At 34.5% G+C, this 17,548-nt stretch overlaps 4 protein-coding genes across 4 annotated transcripts; all 4 read left to right on the forward strand.

The window, feature by feature from the left end:
• The first annotated feature begins 448 nt into the window (after positions 1-448).
• Positions 449-2,053, forward strand: LOC149055431 (uncharacterized). Its single transcript, XM_089229110.1, has one exon. It carries the CDS (start codon positions 766-768, stop codon positions 1,183-1,185), a length of 420 nt encoding a protein of 139 aa, XP_089085236.1. The 5' UTR covers positions 449-765; the 3' UTR covers positions 1,186-2,053.
• Positions 2,054-2,965: 912 nt separating this feature from the next.
• On the forward strand, positions 2,966-4,974 carry LOC107166424 (uncharacterized). The gene has a single exon (XM_015515087.2). It carries the CDS (start codon positions 3,608-3,610, stop codon positions 4,064-4,066), a length of 459 nt encoding a protein of 152 aa, XP_015370573.1. The 5' UTR covers positions 2,966-3,607; the 3' UTR covers positions 4,067-4,974.
• Positions 4,975-7,581: 2,607 nt separating this feature from the next.
• On the forward strand, positions 7,582-8,623 carry LOC149055432 (uncharacterized). Its single transcript, XM_089229562.1, has 2 exons — positions 7,582-8,374; positions 8,520-8,623. The coding sequence occupies exons 1-2, from the start codon at positions 7,582-7,584 to the stop codon at positions 8,621-8,623; spliced, it is 897 nt and encodes a 298-aa protein (XP_089085688.1).
• Positions 8,624-9,657: 1,034 nt separating this feature from the next.
• LOC149055433 (uncharacterized) lies at positions 9,658-16,340 on the forward strand. The gene is made up of 2 exons (XM_089228361.1): positions 9,658-15,728; positions 15,791-16,340. Exon 1 carries the CDS (start codon positions 9,813-9,815, stop codon positions 14,991-14,993), a length of 5,181 nt encoding a protein of 1,726 aa, XP_089084487.1. The 5' UTR covers positions 9,658-9,812; the 3' UTR covers positions 14,994-15,728; positions 15,791-16,340.
• The last annotated feature ends 1,208 nt before the right edge of the window (positions 16,341-17,548 follow it).

Consider the following 17,548-nt stretch of genomic DNA (forward strand, 5'->3'; position numbering starts at 1 on the left):
TTAATTTATTACGACTATTAACGATTAATAGAATTACCAGAACTATATTTAGATACCTAGGTACTTATGGATTGAATACCACTGTTAAATAATTATTATTTATTAATAAATTATCATGAAATTTATGCTATTTACTCACAAATTTAATATTTATTTTTAGTTATGTTTATCGATTATAGATAATAGCAGTATGTGGCATACTATATTATTTCTTAAATGTCTCGAACCACCTTAAGTACAAGTCTGTGAGATGGGCACATCATTCTATTTAGAGTGATGGTTTTAGCACCACTTCAACCATTAAGAAATCGAAACTATATGTCGCACATTTCTACAATGAATTGCTGTTGAACAATGTCACATCCACTGCGCAGGACGTATAGTTATCACGCGGAGGATTTGACACGGAGATAATTACAGCGTAACGGGACTTTTGAGACACACTGTACGACGGAAGTCAAACAAAATAATTTTGCCGTGTTGATTCGACGGCCGATCGCACAACCCTACCACAGTACCACGACGAGACCCGACCAATTAAACGACGCAACGATTGCGAACCCGACAGTGGTTAGGCTATAAAAACGAAACTTAAACCGATCGTAACTGTAGTGTCAGTCCATCAACTATTAACGCTCAGACATTGACCGGATCAACTTCGTCAACGTTGAGGAACAGATTCCAAAATAACAGACATCGCAGTACCGCACATTAGGTACCATACTCGATTTCCTCCGAAAAAACAACAAAAACAGCAAATCCAAAATGTTTCTGCCGTACACCGTCGTGCCCGTGTTCGTTTTCGCCATACTTTTGAACTTCATCTACGTGTTCTCCGACGATAATAATTTGTCTTCAACGAATTCAACTTCACCTACTAGCATTAATTTCACGTCGTGTAACGAATGCATGGAATCGGAGTGCCACAAAGAATGGGGTGGACAGTGCATCCCCATCAACGACACCACGCCGAACTCACAGAACTCATCGATTGTCCAGTGTCTCGTGTGTGATGAGGACGATGAGGGAAACGCTTTGTACTACAACAAAGAATTTTGTGAAAGTGTATGCCCTAATAAAGCTCACGGTTGCCCTTGCAACGGCCATTGTTTCACGTGCTTTCAAGTGAGTGTACCTAACCTGACTTCATCTGATTCGTGCAACCTGCCCACCCAGTGTACGTAAATCAATTACCATATGGACGGTTTATGAATCCGTGCCGCCGTCCTCATGATATTATTTAATATTAATATTAATTACATTATATTTTTTCAACTATAATTTTTGTTCTCAGAAAACTCCTTCTAACCCCCTCAGCAATTAAAAAAAATACAAAAATTCTTTAAGTTGTTGTTATGCCTATGCAGTATTCTATATGATATTATACAAATAAACTATAATATTGTACCTTCATTGTTATCACTAAAATTATTATTAAATTATGAATTATTTCATGGTGGGGGGGGGGGGATTGACTTCATATTTTTGTGAAATAACCAATTTCAAATGTTTATAATATAAACAACTTCAAAAGATTAAGATTTTTTTTTAATTTTACCCTTGTATAGAAAATGCCAGTGTTACCAATATAAAAATTTGATTTTCTCAAAAATTGATTTTGCGTAAAAATGTCTGTTTTGCCTTAATTTTTTTCTGTTTTTTCCGGTGCTTTTGAAAAACCATATGAAATTCAAAATTTGACCTCCCCAACTAGATTCATTTTCCAACAGTAAAAACTACTAAAGTTAAAATCTAAGCATTATTTCCGACAACTTATCGTGTACACAGATATACAAAAAAAAAAAAAGAAACATACACAGAACGTTGTAAAATCAATACATTCATCGCCCCGCTCAGAATCTGAAATCACTCAATTGTAATTCAAAATGAATTTAATCGTTTCCTCAACAATTAATGATTATTAATTATCAACCAGAATATTTCACTTCGTGTTACGATTTGATTTTGTAAAATTTTTTGTATTATTTTATCAACACATAAGTGATTTTTAAATCTTTTTTAATATTTTAAATGTATTTTTAACTTTTAGGTACCTATGCCCTCCTATTATTATTTTTAACTACTTATATCTTATTTTATAAAAAATAAAAATATAATAATTCGTATTTTTTTTGACGAAAAACCATTTTGTCATTTTTAGCCTCGTTTATGGCCAAAATATATTATAGTTCAGAATATAGTCCTAAGCCTGTTAGAATGAGAAGGAATGTGTAAGCCGTAAGCGTATTGTTTAAATTATCACTACCGAAAAAAATTCGGTACACAACTTGGTATACTGTAGAAAGTGGTAACAAGTAACTAAAACAATCTGGGACCCGACTAGTTAGTCAATTATTAATTTTAGGTCTTAACTCGGAGTCATCAGTACGCACTGTAAGTGTTAGGGTCTTGATTACATATTCTCTTTAAATCCAAGTCTTCTTGGATCCTATATTATATAATATTATATTTGTTGTACGGTTGTACCGATTATATTCAAGTCGAATATTTATTCGAGTACCTACTCAAGTACTACCCAAAAGCTAAGATAAGTGGAGCATCACACATAATATTAATTATATTACTACTACAAATTACACATATATACATAATATTCCTGTATATGTTATTTAGATTATGATTTCCATACTATGTCTGATTTTTTGTTTTTATTCAATTATCCAATATATAAGTACATATTTTACATAACCTATGATCTAACTATTGTTCTTAGCCAACCCACAAAAAAATGTATGATAACATTTTGTGATGTATAATTAGGTTATTGCATGTAGGTAGCCAAAATGTTATGTATACAAAACAGAAATTTAATTTAATAATTAATTACCATATAATAATATGTAAAATGTAAACAAAACAATTTAGGTACAATGGTACTAATTATACAACATATAATGCTAAGAGTAAACTAATTTGACAACACTTAAACAAAATAAATTTCAAAAAACTCCAATAATAGCTGGGTACAATCAAATATTTAATTGAATAATAAATCTGCGTGCCTGATTTATGTAATAGTTACGGGTTTTGGTATAATATTTATGACTACGATGGCACGAAATGTACCTCATTTAAATACAATTGTACACAATATGCGCATTATAATAATTGAACAGCAGTTTAATTATCAGTACAATAATGTATACTATATGTCGCACATTTCTACAATGAATTGCTGTTGAACAATGTCACATCCACTGCGCAGGACGTATAGTTATCACGCGGAGGATTTGACACGGAGATAATTAGTGCGTAACGGGACTTTTGAGACACACTGTACGACGGAAGTCAAACAAAATAATTTTGTCGTGTTGATTCGACCGCCCATCGCAAAACCCTACCACGACGAGACCCGACCAATTAAACGACGCAACGATCGCGAACCCGACAGCCGTTAGGCTATAAAAACGATACTTAAACCGATCGGAACTGTAGTCAGTCCATCAACTATTAAAGCTCAAACATTGACCGGATCAACTTCGTCGTCGTTGAGGAACAGATTCCGAAATAACAGATATCGCAGTACCGCACATTAGGTACCATACTCGATTTCCTCCGAAAAAACAACAAAAACAGCAAATCCAAAATGTTTCTGTCGTACACCGTCGTGCCCGTGTTTGTTTTGGCCATACTTTTTAACTTCATCTACGTGTTCTCCGACGATGATAATTTGTCTTCAACGAATTCAACTTCACCTACTAGCATTAATTTCACGTCATGTAACGAATGCTTGCAATCGAAGTGCTACATTGATTTGGGTGGAGCGTGCATCCCCATCAACGACACCACATCAAACTCACAGAACTCATCGATTGCCCAGTGTTTCGTGTGTGATAAGGACGATAAGGGACGCTTTATGTACTACAACAAAGACTATTGTGAAAAAGTATGCCCCGATAAAGTTAATGGTTGCTATTGCAACGGCCATTGTTTCATGTGTTTTAAAGTGAATGTATCTATGCCACCCTCGACTAATTCGTGCAACCTGCCCACCCAGATGTTTGACGATAAGTGTAAGTTAATCAATTACCATGTGGAAGAATAATGAAACCGTGCCGCCATCATCATGATATTATTTAATATTAATATTAATAACATTATATTATATTTTTTCAACTATAATTTTTGTTCTCAGAAAACCCCTTCACCAATTAAAAAAAAAAAAAAAAAATACGAAAATTCTTTAAGTTGTTGTTATTATATAGTTAAGATTCAATGTTTGTACACAAAAATACTATTGTTGATTTAACTTTTAGATTCTGAGAGGAGCGATGAATGTATTGGTTTTACCATGATGAGTGTTTTTTTTGTATCTGTCATCACGTTTTGGGGCAGTAAAAATGCTTCGATTTTTGACTTCAGTACCTAGTTCGATCAGAAAGTGAATCTAGTTGGTACTTTGGGGGGTCAAAAGTAAAAAATTCTTAATACTTTTCTAAATAATTGAGAAAAACAAACTAAAAATTAAGGGAAAAACGGGAAATTTTACGCACACTCATTTTTCGACAAAATCGATTTTGGTTTTTGATGTAACTTTAAAACAAATGACCATAGATACTGATACATGAAATTTTCACCTAATATGTATATAAGTATATTCTATCCACCATGCAATTTTCAAAAAATTTCGACTTAAGTTGAACTATTCATAGGCATTTCAAATTTTCGATCATTATTAGTTTTTTTTAAATTAATATCGATAAAAATGTATTTGTTAGGCAGAAAAGCTTGAAAATTTAATACAAGGCTCTTAACATATTGTTACAATAGCAGTTGAAAAATATTAAAAATTCGTAGGCACAATTTTTTTTTATAAGCATTTAAAGTTAAAATTTTGACTAAATACGTAAAAATTACGGCAATATTCAAATTATCTTAGATAGAAATTCATAAAAGTTTTCCTTTTTAATTCTAAGATTTGAAAATTTAATACAAGGCTCCTAACATATTTTTACAGTAGCAGTTGCAAAATAAAAGGAATACATAGTCACAATTTTTTTTTTAAGCATTCAAAGTTTGAGTTTTGACAACATATTATGTAAAAATCACGAAAATACAGAAATTATTTTAAGCTAGAAATTCATAAAAAATTTTCTTTTTATATCTAAGATTTTTGAAAATTTAATACAAGGCTCATAATATATTTTTACAATAAAAATTGAAAAATAAAAGAAATGCGTAGTCACAATTTTTTTTTACAAGCATTCAAAGTTTGAATTTTGACAACATATGTAAAAATCACGAAAATTCGCAAATTATTTCAAACTAGAAATTCATAAAAATTTTTCTTTTTAAAACTAAGATTTGAAAATTTTTAATATATCTAATATATCCTAGACAGATAAACCGTCTTCGCTCAGAATCGTTTTTCGTATACAATGATATAATATCATTGGATTCAAATTTAATTTCATCCATTACAGTAACCCACTTGTAACCTACTGTACAGCAGAGCGACATACACGACTTACTCGCTTTTTACAATGTTGTTGACGGTATAGTTGTTAATTATACAAATTTTGTATTTGAATTAACACCAACAGGAGTATATTTAAACCATATGGCTACATATTATTATTTCAATTTATTAATAAAGTTAATTTGAATATAATTTTGTTAAAATAAAACCTTTATACATGGGAAAAATACGAAATGTAATTATCTTAAAAATTATAATTTGTTTATTTTAAATAGCTAATAAAACGTTCTTATTAACTGCGATTTGATTTTAAGTTGGCAATGCGCTGTTGTTATTTCAACTTTAATAGGGTTGTTTTAATTAGGAACTGATGTTATCAATGATTGACGAATTATTGTGTTAATACCTATTTTATTTACTTACTTGTACTGCTGTACTTTACCTACCTTATTTTATTCAAACTATATACCTAGTCTGCAAAACCATAATTATTATTGCATCAAAAATAATTGTATTTATATAACATTACCTATTAAAATACCTACCTAGATAAAAATAATGGTATGGACATATGAAATTACATTGTGTATCAAGATGATAAGATGAATAAATTTAAACTTATTTAGCTGAAATGCAACTTGGCAACAAGTAGGCATAATGATAATTTTGCATACAATATATGGGTATAATTATAAACGTGAAATGCAATATTATGTAAAATTATATTATAAAAACATTCTCTTAAATACCATGTTTTTGTTAGAATTACTACTAACTTAATTCAACTAATATGGTAGTATACCTAACTACACATGCAATTTAATATAACCAATAGTATGTTGTTATTTTAACATAATTTGGTAGTTAAGAGGACCAAAATAGCGGGATAATTTGAGAATTACAATTAACAAACTACTGGTGTCATCTTGACACCAAACCCCAGGGTCGAACGCAGGAAAAAATTTCGGTGGGGGGGGGTTGAAATAATTTAAAGTAGGTATTCATAAATATGGGTCTGATATGTTTGCCCGACACTCAAATGCCCGACACTTCAATTGCCCGACACCATCTGCCCGACAATACTTTTACCCGACACTACCTTTACCGGACAACTACATTTACCCGACAATACATTTGCCCGACAATATATTTTACATATTTTTACTGTACGTAATACTAATATACAATCCATATTATTATTATTATTTATTAATATACAATAATTAAAAAAAACCAAAATCAGACGTATATTTTATCATGCGGATGATATCGTTCTATGCGTGAAAAAGTAAGATAAGTAAAATGATATTGCGTTTTCGGTCACGAACTATAATGCTATTCACGATAAGATTTTAATTGCCAAATAAACCGATAGGCGATACTGCGATAGACAAATAAAATTACCGTAGGTTTTAAATGCGACATTTGATAGTTCAGTTCCTACAGTACAGTTATAGCCGTTATAGGTACACATTTAGTACGTAAAGTATAAGTATTTAGTAAAAATATTATAATTTTGATTTTATCCAGTTTGATTTTATTTCAATTATTTTTTTAAATATAAATCGGAAAATGGCACAGATTTGTGAAACTGTTTTATCAAATAGAGGTGGTATAAAACTTGTTGTCGATGGTTATATAATGACAAAAGACAAAAATAGAGATGATTTATATTATTGGTGCTGCGAAAAGAGAAAAACTCTCCATTGTGGTGGTTATGCTTGTACCATTTTAATTAATGGAAAACATAACTTAAGAAATAAAAAAGAGCACAACCATAGCCCCGAAACTAGAAACGATATTATCACGGCTGTTCATAATTTGAAACGAAAGGCTTGTGAGACTAATGACACGGCTGCACAAATAATACAAGTTGAAACCAATGCTGTTTCTAGTCTAAGTCAACCATCGTTACCGAATAATCAGGCTTTACGTCAAATTATAAAAAGAGTACGCAGAAAAGATTTACCTATCCAACCAACTTCTATTGACAATATAGATGTGCCATTACGGCATTACCCCTTAGAACTATTAATGGACAAATTTTCCTAGCAAAAGACGCAACCTTTGACAATGAGAGAATACTTTTGTTTACAACTAAATCTAACGTTGAACATTTGAAAAAAAGTTCATATTGGATTATGGACGGTACTTTTAAAACTGTTCCGACACTTTTTCGACAATTATATATAATCCATGCTTTAGTAGGAACAGGAGAAAATGCAAAAGTATTGCCTCTCGTGTATGCTTTAATGACTAGTAAAACAGAAGAATGTTATACTCGCCTTTTTGAAAATTTAAATGATTTTGCAGCCGAAAATGAATTAGATTTAAACCCTCAATTTATTTTAACTGATTTTGAGCAAGCGGCTATAAATGCTTCAAAACGTGAATATCCTGACTCTAATTGTATAGGTTGTCTTTTTCATTTAGGGCAAAGTGTATGGCGTCAAATTCAAGCAAATTCTCTTAGTAAAAAATATGGAGAAGATGAAGAATTTAGTTTTAAACTACGTCAAATTATTGCTCTTGCTTTTCTTCCACCCACCGAAATACCAGGTGCATTCGATGAACTGAAATCTACTATTCCCGAAGAAGCTTCTGAAATAGTGCAGTGGTTTGAAAATAATTATGTGCATGGTAGAATTAGAAGGGTAATGAGAGGAGGTAATGTAAGTCGCACAGCTCTTTTATTTCCACCAAAATTTTGGTCCGTGTTTGAGCGAATGGAATTAGGAATTCCTAGAACTCAAAATCGAGTAGAAGGTTGGCACAGACGTTTTGAAACTATAGTTGGAAAATGTCATGTTGGTATTTACACAATTATTGATGAAATTAAAAAAGAGCAAATTCAAATTGAACGGAGAACCGAAGATATAATTCGTGGAAGGGCACATACTCCAACTCGAAGAGAATACGCTGAAAGAGAAAAACGTATTAGTATAATTATAAATGACAGAGGAAATCGATCAAATTTATCATTTCTAAGGGGAATCGCTCATAACATTAAATTGTAAAAAGTACCTATTGTTCGCGTTTATATGTCATGGTGTTGCATTCGTTGTTGTTTTCGTTTTAGTATTTTCGCGCGATGCATTGCGTTGCGTATCGGTGCGTTACGTAGCCGCGGTCATTGTCGGCGGCGGCAACAAAGCCTCCGTGTGCGACAGACCGGTTACGTAATCGCGCTGTTATCATGGCACGGAAATGTTCGTTGTGTGTTAACATTTTTGATTTTTCGGTTATGTTTTTAGTAAAAAGTTAAAGTCATGTTCTCAGTGTCACAAGTTTTCTTAATTTCGCGTGTTTGTCCAGTTTTGTGTGGTGGCACTGAGACACTTATCTTCATCTTGGTGTGTCCGGCGGCATAGCCTTCGTGGTGAATGTCGTCGGCACCGTCGTTGTTTTTTTTTGCGCTTACTTCTCGTAGTGTACACATCAATTCGTTTATGTTCCTGTGTCTGCAGCCATTTGTTCTTTTGAAAAACACGTTTTTGTCACCTCTTCGTTTTTGTGAATCGGCCGTCTGGTAAAGTATCGTTCGAGGCAATTTAATATTGTCCAACGTCTAAACCTTTCTTTGTTTTTTAGCTTGCCAGCGGTCGCCTGTGAATAACGTTGTTTTGTCAATTGTGTGATCGTTCTTGGTCTGCAGAGCACAGCAATTTGTATTTTGTCTTCGTTGGTGATTGTGGCTTGGTGGTCGCACGTACTGGACTGTGATCGTTACTTTATAATACTGCTGTGTGCCGTCTTAGGCAGGTCATTACAGTTCTGGTACGGTCGCGTTGGGATTAAATCCGCCATCAATCACAATCACATGTAAGTATTGGTCGACCATATTTGTTTGTTTTTTCATTGTTTAAGGCCGACGGGCCTAGCCGCAAAGGCTATTTATTATTATTATACTTATAAAAATAGTGTTCCTATTAATTATTTATTGTGTGCCGTATGGGCCACTTATTTTTCTTGTAATATTTTTATTGCATTATTTTATTGTAGTCATTGTGCAGCTATAAGGCCAGTATTATTATTGTTATTACTCGAATTATTGTTATTATACTTATTATTATTGTTATTGCACAAATATTTCTTATTGCATAAATTATTATTATTATATTTATTATCATTTTTCTATAAATCATTGTTTTTATTACATTTTATTATTATAAGGTTCATTTATTTATTTTCATTTAAGGCGAACAAGCCAGCCTATTATTTTTATCTAGGCACTTGCCGCGCCCACATTTGGTGACCTCGACGTGATTTGTACTTATATTCATATTTTTTGTTATTTTGATTTTGTATTCTCCTTAATTGTCGAACACATCACATTCAAGTTCAACAGATCAATCACAAACTCAACTGCACCATGTCGACTCCTGAGGCTGGGCCTTCCAAGGAAATGCGCAAATTGATCAAGCATCGAGTCTCGACTAAATCCACTATCCAAGTTATAAATGAATATGTCAAAAACTTCAATCCAGCAATTCATTCCAGTAGACAATTGCAAATAAGATTAACTAAATTAAATGAATGTATTGATTTATTTAATGAAGCTCAACAGTCTATTGCTGATTTAGATCAAGGACATGATGAAGAAAGGGAGCGATTGAAGTTTGAAGATGAATGCTTAACATTGAAGGCTACCATGGAAGATCTTATTGCCAAAAATACACCTGCTGAAATCGTTAACACTTCACACTCATCTCATTCATCCACTGGAGATTCTTTAAGACTTCCAACAATCCAGCCTCCGACCTTTAATGGAAATCTTGAAGACTGGCCTTCATTCTTTGATACGTTTAATGCACTCTTTCACAATAATGTAACTTTAAATGATGTGCAAAGACTCCATTACTTAAAAACCAGTGTGTGTGGACCTGCAGCTGATATTATAAAAACATTCACGATCACTGCTGAAAATTATCAGGTTGCTTACAATGAGTTGGTACGTCAATTTGAAAATAGAAGTCTAACCATTCAGACACACATACGTGCCTTACTGCAATCACCCAAAATAACTTCACCTTCTGCAGCTGATTTACGAAAATTGCACCACCACATTGCTTCACATGTTCGTGCTCTTAAAGCTCTTGGTCAGCCGGTGCAGTACTGGGACGCCTGGCTGGTGACTTTAATTTGTAGCCAACTTGATTCAATCACCGCTGGCGAGTGGCAGTTACGTCAAGACAACAAAGAGCTTCCGACTTATGAGCAGATCGAACTATTCTTGTCTAAGCGTGTATCAGCATATGAAGTATGCTCTAATTCAGTCAATATATCAGATAAAATTTCCAAAGCTAAACCTCCGTATCATAACCATGGCAATAACAAATCGTTGTTTACTCGCTCATCAGATCAAAAGACTATCAAATGTCCATTGTGTTCATCTGCACATAGAATATATCATTGTGATACGTTTGATAAATTGCCATTATCTGAGAAGAGAACTGTGGTCCGAAATGCCAAGCTCTGCTTCAATTGTTTAAATTATGGTCATCAAAGTGCAGATTGTAAATTTTCGCATTGTCCTAAATGCAACAAAAGGCATAATTCAAAATTGCATGAAGAACCTTCTAGTGAAAGACCAAGCATCTCTCAAACCAATGATGAACTAACATCACATCCCATTGCCACTGCCATGTGCACTGGGGTAGCCAACACACACTCTTCAAATTTAAATGTACTTCTAGCCACTGCTATTGTGAACATTTGTGACAAATTCGGAACTATGCATTCATGTCGAGCCGTTATGGATTCGGGCTCTCAATTAAATTTTATAACGGATTCCTTTGCTAAAAAATTGAAACTATCTGAAATAATGAAGTCTCTCAATATTATTGGTGTTTCGTCTATGTCATCTTCATCCAAACAACTTGAAGATACTACTGTGTGTTCACGTTTCGGTGATTATACTACAAAAATTACGTTGCATTCATTGCCAATCATTGTCAACTCACTTCCATCCCATTTAGTTATCCGTGAAAATTTGAAAATTCCTAATAACTTGCAAAATCTCTTAGCTGATCCACAATTTCATCTACCAGGACCAATTGACTTATTACTAGGTGCTGACCTATTTTTTGAAATTTTTTCTGGAACGAAGGTCGCACTGAATAAACATGCTGCTCTCCACCATACGAAATTTGGTTGGATAGTTACTGGCAAGGTTCTGGAGACATCAAACTGTAACAAGTCATCTGCCTTGATGGTAAATCACGATTCTGCTTTGTCTTTTTTTATATCAAAAAGTAATCAACGTACTATGGAGGAACTCAGGGCCGAGGAGCATTTCAAAGAGAATTTTTGTCGCAGTACAAATGGTCGCTTTATCGTGCGGTTACCACTATCTCAAAATCCTGATGTACTTGGCAATTCCCTCACTATGGCCGAAAAAAGGTTTTTCAATTTAGAAAGAAGACTTGCCAGAGACAACTCATTAGCTAAGCAGTATGATGAATTCATTCAAGAGTACATAGCGTTAGGTCACATGGAATTAACAACATCCGCCAGTGACAAGCCTATGTATTATTTACCACATCACGCGGTCTTCAAATCAGACAGTTCAACAACAAAACTTCGTGTAGTTTTTGATGGGTCTGCGGAATCAACTTCTGGACTTTCATTAAATGATATTATGCTGAGAGGACCAAAGATCCAACCTGATATCTATAATATTTTATTGCGTTTCCGCTTAAACCGTATTGCACTAACTGCTGATGTGGCAAAGATGTATCGCCAAGTGTTAGTGGATGAAGGAGACTGTTATCTACAACGAATAGTTTATCGCTCGCATCCTGATGAATCTTTGAAACATTTCAACTTAAAAACTGTGACCTACGGTACAAAGTCTGCTTCCTTTTTGGCAACACGTTGCCTATTCCAACTTGGTTATGAACATCGTGATACTGCAATTGGTCAAACTATTTGTAATGATTTTTATGTAGATGACCTCATTAGTGGAGGTGACTCTGATCAGGATTGTTTTTCAATATATGAACAGCTTCAATCCATTTTGGGCTCTGCTGGTTTTCCTCTACGAAAATGGTGCTCAAGTTCTAAAGATCTCCTCAATCGCCTGCCTCATGCGCAGGATGATCCAAACTTTATGGTCAAATTAAGTGAGGACGATGTAGTGAGTGCCTTGGGACTGTTGTGGCAGCCATCTATTGACAGTTTTCGGTTTTTAATGAAGAAATGGACGCCACCTCAGTTCATTACCAAGCGCAGTCTTTTATCAAATATAAATAGTGTGTATGATCCTATCGGCTTCATTTCTTGTGTGCTAATCAAAGGCAAAATTTTTATGCAACAAGTGTGGAGTTTTAAAATGGATTGGGATGAACCATTGCCTGGAGAATTATATTCAAAGTGGATCAAGTTTTATTCGAGTTTGGGTAACCTTGATAAATTGATCATACCAAGATTAGCACTAGCACATTGTTCTACCAGATATACACTTCATGGCTTCTGTGATGCCTCACAGAATGCATTTGGTGCTTGTGTCTATATCCGTTCAGAGACCAGCGACAATGTTTTTGTTGTAAATTTATATACATCCAGATCTCGAGTTGCACCAATCAAGGCCACTACCATTCCACGCCTTGAATTATGTGGTGCTTTACTATTGGCTGAATTAATTACTGAGGTTAAGGACGAACTCAAAAAATCAAATATTACCGTGACGTCAAATAATACTTATTTATGGACGGACTCAACTATCGTCCTTGCATGGATCAATAGTTTATCTCTCTTTCAAGTCTACGTTGCCAATCGCATTGCTCGAATAAATGATCTAACGCATGCATCACAATGGCATCATACCCCGACTTCTGAAAATCCTGCAGACCTAATCTCCAGAGGTGTAGATGCAGACTCAGTAAGCACTTGTTACATTTGGTGGCACGGTCCAAAATGGTTGAGTAAAGATAAACAAAGTTGGCCCAAAAATCCTACCTTACCATCAGAATTACCAGAAATTCGGCCTATCAATATGGTATTGTCGGCCATAGCAGAAGAAAATTTCTGGATTTTGAATAAATATTCAAGTTGGATTATGCTCATAAGAATCACTGCTTTGGTACGCCGATTTGTCTCCAATTGCAAGGATTCCCTATCAAAACACCCTGAGAGACGTGTTTTTGATTCTATCACACTAAATGAGTTACTGCTAGCTGAACGTTTTTGGTTAATCAAGGCTCAAAGTTCTGCATTTCATGATGAATTGGTGTGCTTGAAGGCTAAAAAGAATGTGCATCGCAAAAGTGCATTGACTTCGCTAAGTCCGTTCATTGACGACGAAGGCTTAATCAGGGTTGGTGGTCGACTTACAAATGCGCATATGCATTGCAGCAGCAAGCATCCAATCGTTCTTCCTTCCCGAGCCACAATAACTAAATTAATATTTCGTTACGAACATTGTCGCCTCATGCATGTAGGCCCTCAAGCTTTACTGGCTCATATATCTATAAAATATTGGGCTATTCGAGGCAGAATTGTAGCCAGAAAGGTTGTCCAGCAATGTGTACAATGTTTTCGAGCGAATCCTAGATTTTCAGCCCCACCAATGGCTCCGTTACCAAAGGAGCGTGTGACAATTGACAGAGCTTTTAATCGCACTGGAGTAGACTTCTGCGGACCAGTTTTAATTAGGAGTGGTATTAGACGAGTCACTGCTATTAAATGTTACATCGCCGTCTTTGTATGCTTTGTTACCAGAGCGGTGCACCTGGAGCTAGTTACTGACCTGACAGCCGATGCATTTATTGCTGCTCTATCAAGGTTCATGTCCAGGAGGGGAATGTGCTCGCATTTGTATAGTGACAATGCTACAAATTTTGTAGGAGCTCACAAGGTGTTGAAACAGTACTTCTCACAAAGTAGCAAAAACCAGCGAGTCACGGATCTGATGGCTAACCAGGGAATACAGTGGCATTTTATTCCTCCTTCTGCACCCCATTTTGGCGGCCTCTGGGAGGCAGCTGTAAAGTCCGCCAAACGGCTTATGCTAAAGATCACAAAGGGTGCACTACTTACTGCGGAAGAGCTGAATACTTTGTTGTGTAAGATCGAAGCTGTTTTAAATTCACGTCCTATGACATCGTTGTCTGATGACCCCAGTGAATATAAGGCCCTTACTCCAAGTCATTTCATTATTGGAGGGAATCTCATGTTGCCACAAGAGCCGGATTTATCGGCCGTTCCTATGAACAGATTGCGTAGATTTCAATTAATGCAAGCACAGCTACAAAGATTCTGGACCCGTTGGAGCATGGAATATCTACCACAGATGCAAAAACGCGGTAGGTGGACTTCTCCAAGCAGAGCTATTCAAGTCGGTGATCTGGCAATACTTAAGGAAGACAATGTCCCCATTCTACAGTGGAAGTTAGTCAGAATCAGTGCCGTGCACCCCGGGGCAGACGGAATCATTCGAGTTGTGACCATCAAACAGAGTGCTGGTGCTGAAATGAAGAGACCTGTCGTCAAACTTGCACTCTTACCCAGTACTGTCGACATTGCAGATTCCGAAGACCCCATTCCTTCTTAATTTCATTGAATTCATTTATTTGTTATCATATTCTTTTTTGGATTACCATTATTTATTTGTTATTATATTTTTTTTTTTTTTGGATTGCTATTATCTATTTATTTTTTTTTTGTTTTCTTTTTTAAATGTTTATAATCTATTTATATTGTTAGCTAATCGAATGTTTATGTTATACTATATCATATTTAATTTGTGTTGAATTGAAACTCCTGCGTCCTTTCAAGGCGGGGAGAATGTTCGCGTTTATATGTCATGGTGTTGCATTCGTTGTTGTTTTCGTTTTAGTATTTTCGCGCGATGCATTGCGTTGCGTATCGGTGCGTTACGTAGCCGCGGTCATTGTCGGCGGCGGCAACAAAGCCTCCGTGTGCGACAGACCGGTTACGTAATCGCGCTGTTATCATGGCACGGAAATGTTCGTTGTGTGTTAACATTTTTGATTTTTCGGTTATGTTTTTAGTAAAAAGTTAAAGTCATGTTCTCAGTGTCACAAGTTTTCTTAATTTCGCGTGTTTGTCCAGTTTTGTGTGGTGGCACTGAGACACTTATCTTCATCTTGGTGTGTCCGGCGGCATAGCCTTCGTGGTGAATGTCGTCGGCACCGTCGTTGTTTTTTTTTGCGCTTACTTCTCGTAGTGTACACATCAATTCGTTTATGTTCCTGTGTCTGCAGCCATTTGTTCTTTTGAAAAACACGTTTTTGTCACCTCTTCGTTTTTGTGAATCGGCCGTCTGGTAAAGTATCGTTCGAGGCAATTTAATATTGTCCAACGTCTAAACCTTTCTTTGTTTTTTAGCTTGCCAGCGGTCGCCTGTGAATAACGTTGTTTTGTCAATTGTGTGATCGTTCTTGGTCTGCAGAGCACAGCAATTTGTATTTTGTCTTCGTTGGTGATTGTGGCTTGGTGGTCGCACGTACTGGACTGTGATCGTTACTTTATAATACTGCTGTGTGCCGTCTTAGGCAGGTCATTACAGTTCTGGTACGGTCGCGTTGGGATTAAATCCGCCATCAATCACAATCACATGTAAGTATTGGTCGACCATATTTGTTTGTTTTTTCATTGTTTAAGGCCGACGGGCCTAGCCGCAAAGGCTATTTATTATTATTATACTTATAAAAATAGTGTTCCTATTAATTATTTATTGTGTGCCGTATGGGCCACTTATTTTTCTTGTAATATTTTTATTGCATTATTTTATTGTAGTCATTGTGCAGCTATAAGGCCAGTATTATTATTGTTATTACTCGAATTATTGTTATTATACTTATTATTATTGTTATTGCACAAATATTTCTTATTGCATAAATTATTATTATTATATTTATTATCATTTTTCTATAAATCATTGTTTTTATTACATTTTATTATTATAAGGTTCATTTATTTATTTTCATTTAAGGCGAACAAGCCAGCCTATTATTTTTATCTAGGCACTTGCCGCGCCCACACCTATAATGTTATATTATTAGTTGTATAATTTTAAATGTAAGATTAATTTGTAAATAACATGGTGTAATATAATATTTTATTGAAATTTATTTATTTATAATATAATTTGATATTGTCGGGCAAATATAATGTCGGGCAAATGTAATGTCGGGCAAATGTATTGTCGAGAAAATGGTGTCGGGCAATTAAGATGTCGGGAAAAAGTACTGATCCCCATAAATATCATATTATTCCACAGACTTCTATACTATCTAGATAAGGTACTCTTATAATATTTACATTGTTGTCAGTGAAGCCCGCACGGAGACGACCGCCATTTTGCTGGTTGGCAAAACATTGGTTGGCATACACAAAATGTATAAGAAATAAAATAAAATTATAAATTTTTTTATAGGTGAAATATAACAATAATGACAAAATGACCTATATAAAATAATTTTGTTTTGTTACAAACAACAAGTCTAGAAATAATAAAATACAATACAACATTAATTAATTTTTACCATAAATACATATATAATATTTCATACTATTTGCCAACCAAGAAAATGGCGGAACCCGGCTTCAACTAATGTCTGGAGTTACTTATCTAGTTTATATAGAAGTCTGTGTATTATTCATACTGTATTACACTTTTTTATAATTTATTTTAGTCACTTATACTATATACATAAATACATAATACATATATAATATACATATTACATAATAATATAATATAGATTTGTAGGTTAGTGTAGGTTAGTTGTAGGTTTGTTACCATTTTGTCATTTTTAGCCTCGTTTATGGCCAAAATATATTATAGTTCAGAATATAGTCCTCCTATTGAATAATAAATCTGCGTGCCTGATTTATGTAATAGTTTTGGGTTTTGGTATAATATTTATGACTACGATGGCACGATATATTATGCGCATTATAATAATTGAACAGCAGTTAAAGTTGCAGTACAATAATGAAGTTATAAATTAATAGCTGACATTAGGTGTGCTGTTAAATGTTAATTGAAATATTGCCGCCAAATTAATTTTGCATACATCAAATATTTGTTAGCTCATGTAAATGTAATAGACGACCATAATTAATTGTTCGTCCTTACTT

This window comes from Diuraphis noxia, unplaced genomic scaffold (assembly GCF_037042655.1).
Source record: "Diuraphis noxia isolate RWA-SAM2 unplaced genomic scaffold, SU_Dnox_SAM2 contig0005, whole genome shotgun sequence".
Classification (NCBI taxonomy): domain Eukaryota; kingdom Metazoa; phylum Arthropoda; class Insecta; order Hemiptera; family Aphididae; genus Diuraphis; species Diuraphis noxia.